Source organism: Cebus imitator, unplaced genomic scaffold, assembly GCF_001604975.1.
Source record: "Cebus imitator isolate Cc_AM_T3 unplaced genomic scaffold, Cebus_imitator-1.0 Scaffold57, whole genome shotgun sequence".
Classification (NCBI taxonomy): Eukaryota; Metazoa; Chordata; class Mammalia; order Primates; family Cebidae; genus Cebus; species Cebus imitator.
Window position 1 is genome coordinate 1,716,721 of NW_016107372.1, and position 12,272 is coordinate 1,728,992.

At 37.3% G+C, this 12,272-nt stretch overlaps 1 protein-coding gene across 1 annotated transcript in view; it reads left to right on the top strand.

The window, feature by feature from the left end:
• The window catches only part of TRIP12 (thyroid hormone receptor interactor 12), a 164,640-nt gene that overhangs the window by 64,891 nt on the left and 87,477 nt on the right, over positions 1–12,272 (top strand). The window contains exons 3-5 of the mRNA XM_037738767.1: positions 1,267–1,392; positions 2,211–2,866; positions 2,954–3,013. Coding sequence (XP_037594695.1) covers positions 1,267–1,392; positions 2,211–2,866; positions 2,954–3,013 — 842 coding nt within the window. The remainder of the gene's footprint in view (positions 1–1,266; positions 1,393–2,210; positions 2,867–2,953; positions 3,014–12,272) is intronic.

Here is a 12,272-nt window from a genome sequence, read left to right on the forward strand (position 1 = left end):
AAAATAAAAACGATATGAGGGATTCAGAGCTTCTTCCTTTCTTGGGAAGCTAATTTCTTACCTTCTTTTAAGACTCTTTTAATGAATTCTAGAAAGATGGAAGAAGAAATGATACAGAAAAGAGAAACCTTAGGTCCTCTTTTGGAACAGATGGTTGTACTTGTACGATGTCTTAAGAAATTTATGGCATCCTTACAGATTGAGTTAGAATTACTTTGTGAGTTTTTCAGTGACTCATTTCTAAGTTCTTTTGCGATGGTGTTTGGAATGAATGTCTTAAACTTTTTTTAACAAGTAAATTTGATATTAATGAAACTTTTTTCTAAGTTTTCATTAGTATACGCTCTTATGTGGAATGTTGGTATCAGCTATGACTTATATAAATTACATTTATTACATTAATATCTCATCTGCATAACAGCAGTTTTCTGGATATATATTTACATATGCTTATTTTTTATTGCTTATGTAAATCTCATATAACCATTCCCAGAGGTTTAAAAAAAAAAATCTAACTGAAAAATTTCTTCATGTTCCTCAAATTTGCTTTTAGAACAGTGCTGGCATAAGGATTTGATTTATTGTAAATATGATGTACCATATCAATCATGAAATTATTTGAATGTTTTTTGGAACTTTTTTGGTAAATGCTGTATTTCTTCAGGACTCTTTTGTGTTCTTTGTATTGACAAGTACTTTAAAGTTTTACAGGTATCACTATATTGATTTCATGTAGGTTTATTTACTGTTTAGTGCTTGAAATGATTTTCTTTGTAAAGTCAGTTTGATAATTGGTTCATTTGTCTCTGCATTTACTGTGTTCACCTGAATTTTAATGTACAAACTGGAAATCAGTATCAGTGTGGGAATCATCAATTGTCTTTTGCATAAACTTCCAAACCCATTACAGTCACATTATGTATTAAAAGTTGTGTTTAGATCTAAAGACTAAATTTGCTTTTTGTTAAAATGTAGCGTATTTGAATGTCTGCACTAAAATTGCTGAAAAATGTATTAACACTGTGCATTTATGACTACTGGTGATAATAAGCTCTTTGGTATTGAGGGGGTTGGTTCTAAGAGGCAATTTCTTTTGCCAGATTATTTGATAGAATAATAAATATAATTTATAAATATTTGGGGAAAGGGTAGGGTCAGTAATGAATTGTGGGAAGCTTTAAGAAATAAATAAAAATATTTCACTTTCAGTATTGTATTTGCATCTCAGTTTCCTGATAGATTTCTGTTTTGATTTTCTGCTGACAGGTTACATTTAGGGCAGGCAAAACATAAGGGATATAGCCCTCCTGAGAGTAGAAAATCTAATTCTAAGGCACCCAAAGTGCAGTCTAATACTACTTCTGAACTGTCAAGGGGACACCTTTCTAAAAGGTAAATCTTCATGTTGCTTATACATTTTCAAGGCAGAATTATTTGCATTCGAATCATTGCATAATGTTAAAACTTGAGGTTATGCCAAAATATTATGATACGTACTTTTATTATTCTCTGAGTAACTTTTAGGATTGACACTTTATCATCTTTGCAGTGATCTGTGCAGTATACCCTAGACAATGTGTTTGTCAATGATACAATGAGATTTTTGTTTAGAGAGCTGTAAGATTCCCCCTTTGCTTAACAAACCATTATGGCTATCTTTTTTATTTTTAAGTTTTTTTAGTTTTTATTGTCAGAGCAAATGGTTCTGACAATAAAGTTTAGGTTTAGTCGGTGATTCTTAACATCTAATTGATAAGAGTCTTTGGAAAGCAGTGTTAACCGGGAAGATTTGATAGTACTACAATAAAAAAGTCTTTGACCTTCATTTTGAAAGTGCGTATGTTAATGCTTATTTCTTCTAAGCTTTGTCAAAGCAGTTGTGCTTGTGAATAGGGCACTATTATTCTGGCTTCCTCTGGTTCTGAACAATTAAGTATTCTTTTTCTTGTAATCTTAATTCTTGTTTTGTGATAAGGAGTGTTAGTGTCAGTAATCTGTGGGCTAAAGAACACCCTTATTTTCTAATCAAATACTTTACTATCCAAAGTCACACCTGCTTTTGTTTGGTTCTTTCGTTTCATTTTACAGATTTGAACCATCTGAAAACCTATGTTTAATACTGGACTTATTAGGAACATATTTAAGCATTAAATATAACAGTTATAATTATGACAGGCCGATATTAACTATTTTCTTATCTGACCTCTTAGAAGCTGCAGTTCATCATCTGCTGTCATAGTTCCACAACCAGAGGATCCAGACAGAGCCAATACTTCAGAAAGACAAAAAACGGGGCAGGTGCCTAAGAAAGACCATTCTCGAGGAGTGAAACGCAGTGCTAGTCCAGACTACAACAGGACCAATTCTCCTAGCTCTGCAAAAAAACCAAAAGCACTTCAGCATACTGAATCTCCCTCAGAAACAAATAAGCCACATAGTAAGTCAAAGAAGAGACATTTAGACCAGGAGCAACAACTGAAATCTGCACAATCACCATCAACAAGCAAGGCTCATACCAGAAAGAGTGGGGCCACTGGCGGTTCACGGAGTCAGAAAAGAAAAAGGACAGAGAGTTCTTGTGTAAAGAGTGGCTCTGGGTCTGAATCAACTGGTGCAGAAGAGAGATCTGCAAAACCTACCAAGCTGGCTTCAAAATCAGCCACCTCAGCCAAAGCTGGGTGTAGCACCATCACCGATTCCTCTTCTGCTGCCTCTACTTCCTCCTCGTCTTCTGCTGTAGCCTCAGCCTCCTCCACTGTACCGCCAGGTGCCAGAGTGAAACAAGGAAAAGATCAGAACAAGGCCAGGCGTTCCCGTTCAGCGTCCAGTCCCAGTCCTAGAAGAAGTAGCAGGGAGAAGGAACAGAGTAAAACTGGTGGCTCTTCAAAATTTGATTGGGCTGCTCGTTTCAGCCCTAAAGTTAGCCTTCCTAAAACAAAACTGTCTCTTCCAGGGTCTTCTAAGTCAGAGACATCAAAACCTGGACCTTCTGGATTACAGGCCAAATTAGCAAGTAAGTTTACAAAAGGTCTTTTTCTTTAATTAAAGAAAGTTTCTCTTGGTTTGTCAAAGCAAATATGCTTTAAAGTTAAGGGCTTTTCCCCCAAAGTCTTAGATAATATTAGATTTATTACTGTCCCTATAATTAAATACATAACAGCATGTAATAACTGCTACTACATTTAGTTTTATGGAGACAGGTAAGGAATACTGCCTTTTATTATTACAAAACCGTCATATTTTAGTGTCTGTGTCTTTCTTGGTCCTTGTGGCATCTGCTACTTCACTGACTTCCTAATATCAGGATGGGACATAAAGCTGGATTTTCTTCTATACCACATACAAAATTATCATTTAGTTAGAAGTTGTTCTTTTTAGTTATGAGTTGCCGTGATCAGAAATCAAATATGTGTATATTTTTTAGACGGAGTCTCACTCTGTGTTACTGCACTCCAGCCTGGGTGACAGTCTTGGCTCACTGCAACCTCTGCCTCCTGGGCTCAGGCAATCCTCCTGCCTCAGCCTCACAGGTAGCTGGGATTGCAGGTGTGCACACCATGCCTGGCTAATTTTTGTGTTTTTAGTGGAGATGCTTTTTCACTATGTTGGCCAGGTTGCTCAACAACTTCTGACCTCAAGTGATCTGCTCATCTTGGCCTCCCAAAGTGTTGCGATTACAGGTGTGAGCTACCATGGCTGGCCAAATATATATATTTTTTATATTATATGTTCTTGATGTATAGATATACCGAATTATTAAAATAAATATACCTTAATATAAATTAAACTTTATTAATATGTGCTATCTCATGGTCTTTAAGGAGTTTTGTCTAAAGTTGAATACCACTTATGTTTCACTATGCTTTATATACTATTATGGGTCCTAAGTGAGTGAGAAAGAATATTGCTCTCAAAGTTTACAGTGGAGTAGATAGAATTTATGTTTTGTGAATACATTCAAGGAAAGAAACAGAAACTAGGTGGAAGAAACATAGCATTCTGTACATTCCTTCATGAGTCAGTTTTGGAGATCTAGGAACTCTTCTCCCTTTCTCTTTACCAGAAGACTTCTTCAAGGAGCCAACTGCTCATCTGGGGAATGCTAATGTTTTGTTTTTCTTTTTTGTTCTGTTCTTTTATCTTTTCTTTTCCCTTACCCTCACCCTTTCAACCTTTCCTCCCCTTTCTTCCCTCTTTCCTTGACAGAGTCTCACTCTGTTGCTCAGGATGGAGTAGTGGAACAATCTTGGCTCACTGCAACCTCCACCTCCCAGGTTCAAGCAATTCTCCTGTCTCAGCCTCCTCAATAGCTGGGATTACAATTGTGTGCCACCACACCAAGCTAATTTTTGTATTTTTAATAGAAGGTGATTTCACCATGTTGGCCAGGCTGGTTCGAAACTCCTGACCTCAAGTGATCCACCTGCCTCAGCCTCCCAAGTTGTTGGGATTATAGGCGTGAACCACTGTGCCCAGCCTTCTTTCCTTGTTTCTATTTGAGAAATCTATAAAGGACAAATAGGATAATAAAGCACTTACCTACAATTTTTAAAGGCATTTAATTTATTTAACATCTAATTAGGAAGTTTGCTTTAAAGCATCTTTTCTTCTCTGATTTCAGATCAACATTTGGGTAGGGCTATAATGTTTTCCTGGTTTAAGAAGATTATATATAGTGTCTACTAGCATTCTTGTCAAAGTATAGCTAATATTGAGTCAGCCTAACCTAATATTGAATCAGAGCTGTTAGCTCTGTTTAATTTAACCCTGCAATCTAAAACTGATTCAGATATTACCTAAAATGACAAGAATACTATTAATGGTAGATACCGTATAAAAAATATCATGTTTAAACTGTATGGTAGGTTATTGTGAAGTAACATCTTTTAGATTGAACTTTGTTCTGTTTTGGTGTTTCAAATATGCAGTACATCTGTATAAAATGTTTTAAGTTTAAAAGATTAAGATAGGCTAGATCAGTGTCTTGAAGTCAGAAGGAAATAAAAGTCCAAGTTAAAAGGACAACCAACTATTTGTCCTTCCAAGGATTTATTGATAATTGGAGTTATTTAGGTCAGCTTTTATACCGCCTCTCCGCCCTGTGTCTTGTGTTTGTCAGTCTGTCCATTGTAGTAGCAATGTAATGGGCCAGGTTGTGTTTAAAGCAAGTTGCATAGGATTCACTTCAATTTCTGCCTTCCAGTCTGCCTCACTTGAAGAACTCATCTCTTAAATGAGTTATATAGGAGGGTTCTAGGGCCAGGCAATAGCAGATCGTACTTGAGTGTCATGGCCTTGGTCCTTTGTAGACATCAGCTTTCTTTTCTTACATAGTTTGTTAACATGATTTTTAAAAGAAAACCCAACTCTACCAGTGACTAATCAGTGAGGTCAGGCAGTGTCACTGTGCCACTGATTTGATAAAACCAATCCAGATAATTCCTTTAAGCCTGCTCAGCACATAGTCACAAACTGATTTAGTATTTTAAAACTTATTTCACCATTATTTCATTCACTTTCACAGTATTTGTGTGTTCTGTTGTCACTATTATGTCACTTTTTTTCCATTTTCACTGCTGCTGTCCCAGTTCTGATCTCTCATCATAGCCTAAGCCGTTGAAACAAGAGAATGGAACCAGCCTTTGTTTAGCATAGAATAAGTACCAGGTATTTTACATATGCAGTTACATTATCTTTTCAAAATAATGGTGCTTTAGGATAGATTTTTTTTTTTTTTTTTTTTTTTTTCCTGAGACAGAGTCTTGCTCTATTGCCCAGGCTGGAGTGCAGTGGTGCCATCTTAGTTCACTGCAACCTCCGCCCTTCCAGGTTCAAGCGATTCTCCTGCCTCAGCCTCCTGAGTAGCTGGGATTACAAGTGCATGCCACCACGCCTAGCTAATTTTTGTGTTTTTAGTAGAGACAAGGTTTCACCATTAGCAGGCTAGTCTCAAACTCCTGACCTCACGTGATCTGCCTGCCTCGGCGTCCCCAAGTGCTGGGATTACAGGTATGAGCCATCACACCCAGCCTAGGATAGTTATCAAGAAAATTTGTTCCAAGGAGATGGAATAACTTATCTGAATAACATACCTCGTACTTGGCAGAGTTAAGATTTGAAGATGGGGGTGTGTGTGTGATCTTGAATGAAGCGTTTTCTTTTCTTTCCTAACTCATGTTTCTGTGTTTTACTGTTGTAACATGATTGGGCCATTTGGAGATACTAAGACTCCAGTGGAAATGAAATTTTTTTTGATCCTTCATTGATAGTATTGATTAAATTTAGAGATGAATACTATGTGGACCCAGGGATTTATACCATATCACTCAGTTTATATTTGCTGCTTTTCAAATAAATGAAAACATTTCAAAACAAATTAGCATATATTTACTGTGCTATAAATGCATGACAGTTGTTCTGAACAACCTTAAGTGAATCATCTTCTTTGTTCCTCCTCGGTCTTGTATGGCAAGTTTTTATTATTTTTCCTTTAAGATGGAGTCTTTCTTTGTCACCCAGGCTGGAGTGCAGGGGCGTGATCTTGGCTCACTGCGACCTCCAGCTGCTGGGTTCAAGTGATTCTGCTATCTCAGCCTCCCAAGTAACTGGGATTATAGGCACGTACCACCACGCCTGGCTAATTTTTTGTGTTTTTAGTAGAGATGGGGCTTCACCATTTTGGCCTTGTATGCCTGACCTCAAGTGATCCACCCCCTCAACCTCCCAGAGAGCTGGGATTACAGGTATGAGCCACTGGGCCCAGCCTTTGTGTGACAAGTATTTTTATTCCCTGCTTACAGGTTAGGAAACTCTTATTACTCAAGTTACCTAAGGTCACAGAACTAAGAAGTGATAGAACCGAGTTAAACCCAGGCTATCTGATCCCAGAAATTGGTCTTGAGAACACAGTGCATAGGGACAAGCAGATTGGGCAAGTTAAGTCTGGGAAGGTTTCTTGAAGTCAAAACAAGGCCCTGTGCATTGTAGGCATGATTAAATGTGTCACTTCAGAAAAAAGTTTACAATAGAATTAATTGGCAGATATCTTAAGGATACAGTGGCAAAATGTGGTATTTTATGATTGTCTCTGGATTTCAAGTAATGGTATTTTGAGGAGTAGAGCCAAAAATGTGGGATTCAAATCCTGGTTCTGCCATTTTTTTTCAGCTGGTAACTGTGGGAAAGTTTGTAACTTTTTCTTTGTAAAACAGGCATAATAGCTATTTGAGAAATAAATGAAAATGTGAGAAGACTTAGCATAATACTTAGGGCACAGGATGCATCACAAAATTTAAGGTGTATAACTGAAGGTGATTGTCTTATGGCAGAAAACATTCAAAGCAGCATATTGAGAATGAGGGATCAGTAAGTCCTGGCCATTAATCAATTTTAAGGGAGCTAGCTATTAGATTTGGAACACCAGATTTAAAGTTTTTTTAATCTCTTGAAAATCAAATCCCACATGTTCTTATTTGTAAGTTGAAACTAAATAATGTATACACATGGACATAGAGTGTGGCGTAATAGACGTTGGAGACTGGGAAGGCGATGAAGGATGAGAAATTACGTCATGGCTGTAATATACATTATTTGGATGATAGTTAACACTGAAAGCTCAGACTTCGTCACTAAGCAACATATTCATATAACAAAACTGCACTTGTACCCCTTAAATTTATATAAGAAAGTCAAAAGTAGGAATATATATACACAAATAAAATTGCATAATTTTATATATAAAGAAACATGTAACCTGTATAAATGGATAAATCAACATAAATGCAAACAAAAATGTCGATATTAATACATGTACATTGCTTTAAAAAGTAAAGATTATTATAGTTTTGTGAGGTTGAGCAAATCATTTAGCTGTAGTTATGATACCAACTTTATTCCTAATTTATTTGGACAATAAGATTCCTCGTTGTGAAGCATAAATGAAAGATTATACGTGAAAACAACTTTGAAAATCTAAAGTGCCATAGAATACAGCAGTGTGTTAGAATGTACCATGTAATGATGAATTAAGAGTTATGTTCATGTTTGCATGTATGTATTTTATTATTATTTTTGAGTCAGAGTGTCACTTTTGTCACCCAGTCTGGAGTGTGGTGGTGTGATCTCAGCTCACTGCAACCTGCTTCTCCTGGGTTCAGGTGATTCTTGTGTCTCAGCCTCTCAAGTAGCTGGGATTCACAGGTGCCTGCCACAATGCCTGGCTAATTTTTGTATTTTTAATAGAGACAACGTTTTGTCATGTTGGCCAGGCTGGTCTCAAACTCCTGACCTCAGGCGATCTGCCCACCTCCCCCAGCCAGGTCATGTATTTAAAGGGCTTTTGTGTGCATCATGGTTTTTTGTTTTAACATTAATCCAGAGGCTAGAATTTGATTCAGTGGGTGGGTGGAAGTTGAGAGGTGGGCTTCTGATTATCTTAGGGGAATAAAAGTCTATAAATTATATTAAAAATAGAGTAGGCCATTGTGAGAAATTTCATATTGGGTAGGTTATTTCGGATATCCTTTGCTTTATTCCAGTTTCTAAGAATTGAACCTATGAATTTAAATGTGACGTGTTTCCTCAGGTAAAGACTTATTCTAAGACATAATCGGTCAGTAGGAAAAGTAAAGGAAATGTTTAAAAAATTGTAGGAACAACAGTATTTTCAAGATACTTTGTGAAAAACCATTCCCCATGTTCAAGTATTATTCAAGGAGATTCTAGATAAGCAGGAACATATTGAAAGCTGTGGGAAGACTTGCAGTAACTTCTTTTTTTTTTTTTTTTTTTTTTTTTTGAGACGGAGTTTCGCTGTTGTTGCCCAGACTGGAGTGCAATGGCGCGACCTCGGCTCACCGCAACTTCCGCCTCCTGGGTTCAGGCAATTCTCCTGCCTCAGCCTCCTGAGTAGCTGGGATTACAGGCATGCACCACCATACCCAGCTAATATTTTGTATTTTTAGTAGAGACGGGGTTTCGCCATGTTGACCAGGATGGTCTCGATCTCTTGACCTCGTGATCCACCCGCCTCGGCCTCCCAAAGTGCTGGGATTACAGGCTTGAGCCACCGCGCCCAGCCTTGCAGTAACTTCTTAACCCAGTATCTTGAAAATTAATTTGACCAACTATTATTACTTTGGGAGCCAGCAGTGGTTCATGGAATACACTCAGGAAATGATATAATGCATTTAGTGAGGAAGCTTAAACAGGAAGACCTTATTATTGTGCTGCTTCGTCAACTGTTGGTAGGCCAGTGAACAAGTTCATGGTGAGGCACTAGGTCTGGCAGAAGATCTAGTGAAACAGCTACTTTATTGATAGACTTCCTGAAGCATTGTTGCCCGCCCGCTCTATCTCATCAAAACAGCTCTGAGACAAAGGTCATTCTGTGTTTCTTGGTAAAAGTCTCCTGAGTATCTCAGAAAGAAGAGTGTTACATAACAATTTTTAACGTGCATTAGAAAGGTGTTGCTATCTCTGCTGTTTAGCTTCAGTAGATAGACATTCTTGCAAATTTATATAGCATAAATATAAAACCAGTAAGGTAATGTAATGATATAGTTTGATTTAAAAATATTTTAGTAATATTTTAATATGCTTTAAATAATTTTATAACTAGTTTGTCTTCAAAATATATTTTGCTAATCTGCCTTCTTTTAAAAGTTAGCCAATTATTATTATTTTTTGAGATGGACTCTTGCTCTGCTACCCAGGCTGGAGAACAGTGGTACAATCTTGGCTCGCTACAACCTCCGCCTCCCAGGTTCAAGCAGTTCTCCTGCTTCAGCCTCCTGAGTAGCTGGTATTACAGAAGCGCACTGCCATGCCCAGCTAATTTTTGTAGTTTTAGTAGAGATGGGGTTTCACCATGTTGGTCAGGCTGGTCTTGAACTCCTGACCTCGTGACCTACCCACCTGAGCCTTCCGGAGTGCCGAGATTACAGGCATAAGCCACTGCACCCTGGCCTAAAAGTCAGCTAATTTTAAAAACTTTCTGCAATAATTTCAAAGTGAGTAGATTTTGATGGTATAGAATTATAAGAAACCATTAGTGATCAAAATGTATTTATGAAACCTGTTATAGAAAAATTTATCATATTTCCAGTCTGATGTTTCTATTGAAGATCTACTTTACTCTTATTATTATTATTATTATTTTGAGACGGAGTCTTGCTCTGTCACCAGGCTGTAGTGCAGTGACGCAATCTCGACTCACTGCAACCTCCGCCTCCTAGGTCCAAGCAATTCTTCGACCTCAGCCTCTGAAGTAGCTGGGACCACAGGCGTGTGCCACCACACCCAGCCAATTTTTTTTTTTTGTATTTTTAGTAGAGCCGGGGTTTCACCGTGTTGGCCAGGATGGTCTCGATCTCTTGACCTCGTGATCTACCCGCCTTGGCCTCCCAAAGTGCTGAGATTTACAGGCGTGAGCCACTGTGCCCGGCCTACTCTCTATTATTTAAAGTGCATTTTTATTTAATGTGCCCGTTATTAATAACATAGCAGTAGTTAACAGCTTACTTTTGTCCTGAGTTTCATATTCTTCTGCTGACTTGCATACAGCCTGCGGTTATTATCAGACTTAGACAAGAGCCAGGCAAAAGCCAAATTCTAGAAAGGAGATTCTGATTAGATTAGGAAGACATAGTGCTTTGCGCCTCTAGCATGGAGGGAGGAAGTAAGAATGAGTTGAGCAGGAGAGACGAATATAAGTTAGACACTTGGTTTCACCAACTTGCATCTTATAGGATCATCTCTACTTAGGTGAAAAACGTAGATTATATGTGAGCCCTGTTAAAAGTTGAGCAGGGAGCTTAAAAGGAAAAGGCTTGAGTGTCACTTTTCCATATTACAAGGCAGCTATTAAAGTAATTTAGCAACTTAAAAGTTTAATAGTTCAATATGTGACAGCTTTGAAAAATTACTAACAAATAATCCTAGTGGTTTTAATACTTTAAAAAACTTTAGAAACAAGTTGCCAAATTTTAAAGAGATCATTTAATGGAAAATACAGCATTGAATTCTTTGTTAACAAGGCTTTGCTTTGTATTACATTGTTTGGAAATTATAAATGACCGTGTTATATAATTTTGTATACAAGGTCAAAATAAGAATTAAATTAGCCAAATAATGTTTTACGTAACTTACACTAGTAATTGCCCTTTATATTCTTACCTGTATTCTAGATTGGTTTTGACATTTCTGATTCTGAAATATGTTTGTTAAAAAAATCCAGAAAGTACCAAAATATACAAAGGAGAAAAATACAAAATCAGGGCTACGTCTTTTTGTTTTTTATGGTGTGTGTCTTGCCAAAACTTTTCTCTTTATATTTATCAACACTTATGTACAGTGTAAAGTGAAAGAGTTATATAAGATTTTTTTTGCTCCTCCTTCAAGATGATGATCATAGCTTACTGCAGCCTTGATCGCATAGACTCAAGCAATCTTCCCACCTCAGCTTCCTGGGTAGCTGGGACCACAGGCACATGCCACCATGCCCAGCTAATTTTTTAAAAAATACTTTTTTTGTAGATATGAGGTCTTACTGTCTTGCCTAGGCTTGTCTCAACCTCCTAGACTCAAGCGATTCTCCTGACTAGACCTCCCAAAGTGCTGGAATTATAGACATGAGCCACTATGCCTGACCAGATCTATTATTTTTTTTAAAAGCGGTTTCTGCCACATTGCCCTTTTCTATAGCTGATTGTTTTGATGTTTCAGTGTGTAGGTTATGTGCTTTTATGTACCTGTTTGTTGAGTTCCCTTCTCCCATCCCCCCACAGTGTGATCTCTGTTGTATTTCCCTTATGGAAAATGAAGATTTTGCTTTCTAACCTTACGCCACCCCATTCACCTATCCAGACATATACTGCTACATACTTCCCGTCTTTTCAATGATGATCAGTACGCAGAATTTATTGTATTATGAACATCTAAATGTTATTTACACTGAGCCATGTAGGAACATTTCCTTTCTCACACATCTTTGCTTTTCCTGAATTTTAAATTCCTTTTTTTTGTTGTTGTTTTCCTTACTTTCCTATGAACTTACTCAAACTCCTCACTCCTTACTAATTGTCACAGTCTTTTCTCAAGCTGCCTACGTGCATGTTTCATCTTCCTGAAGAAATGAGGCCTGTGGATGGTTGTTCTTTAAGCCTGTTTATACTGCTTTAGCCTTGGGATTTTCTTCAGTCTTTTAAAGTTTTCTTTTTCCAGATTTCTTGTCATCTTTCTTGCTTTCTTGTTTTGGTGGAACATTTCTTCTT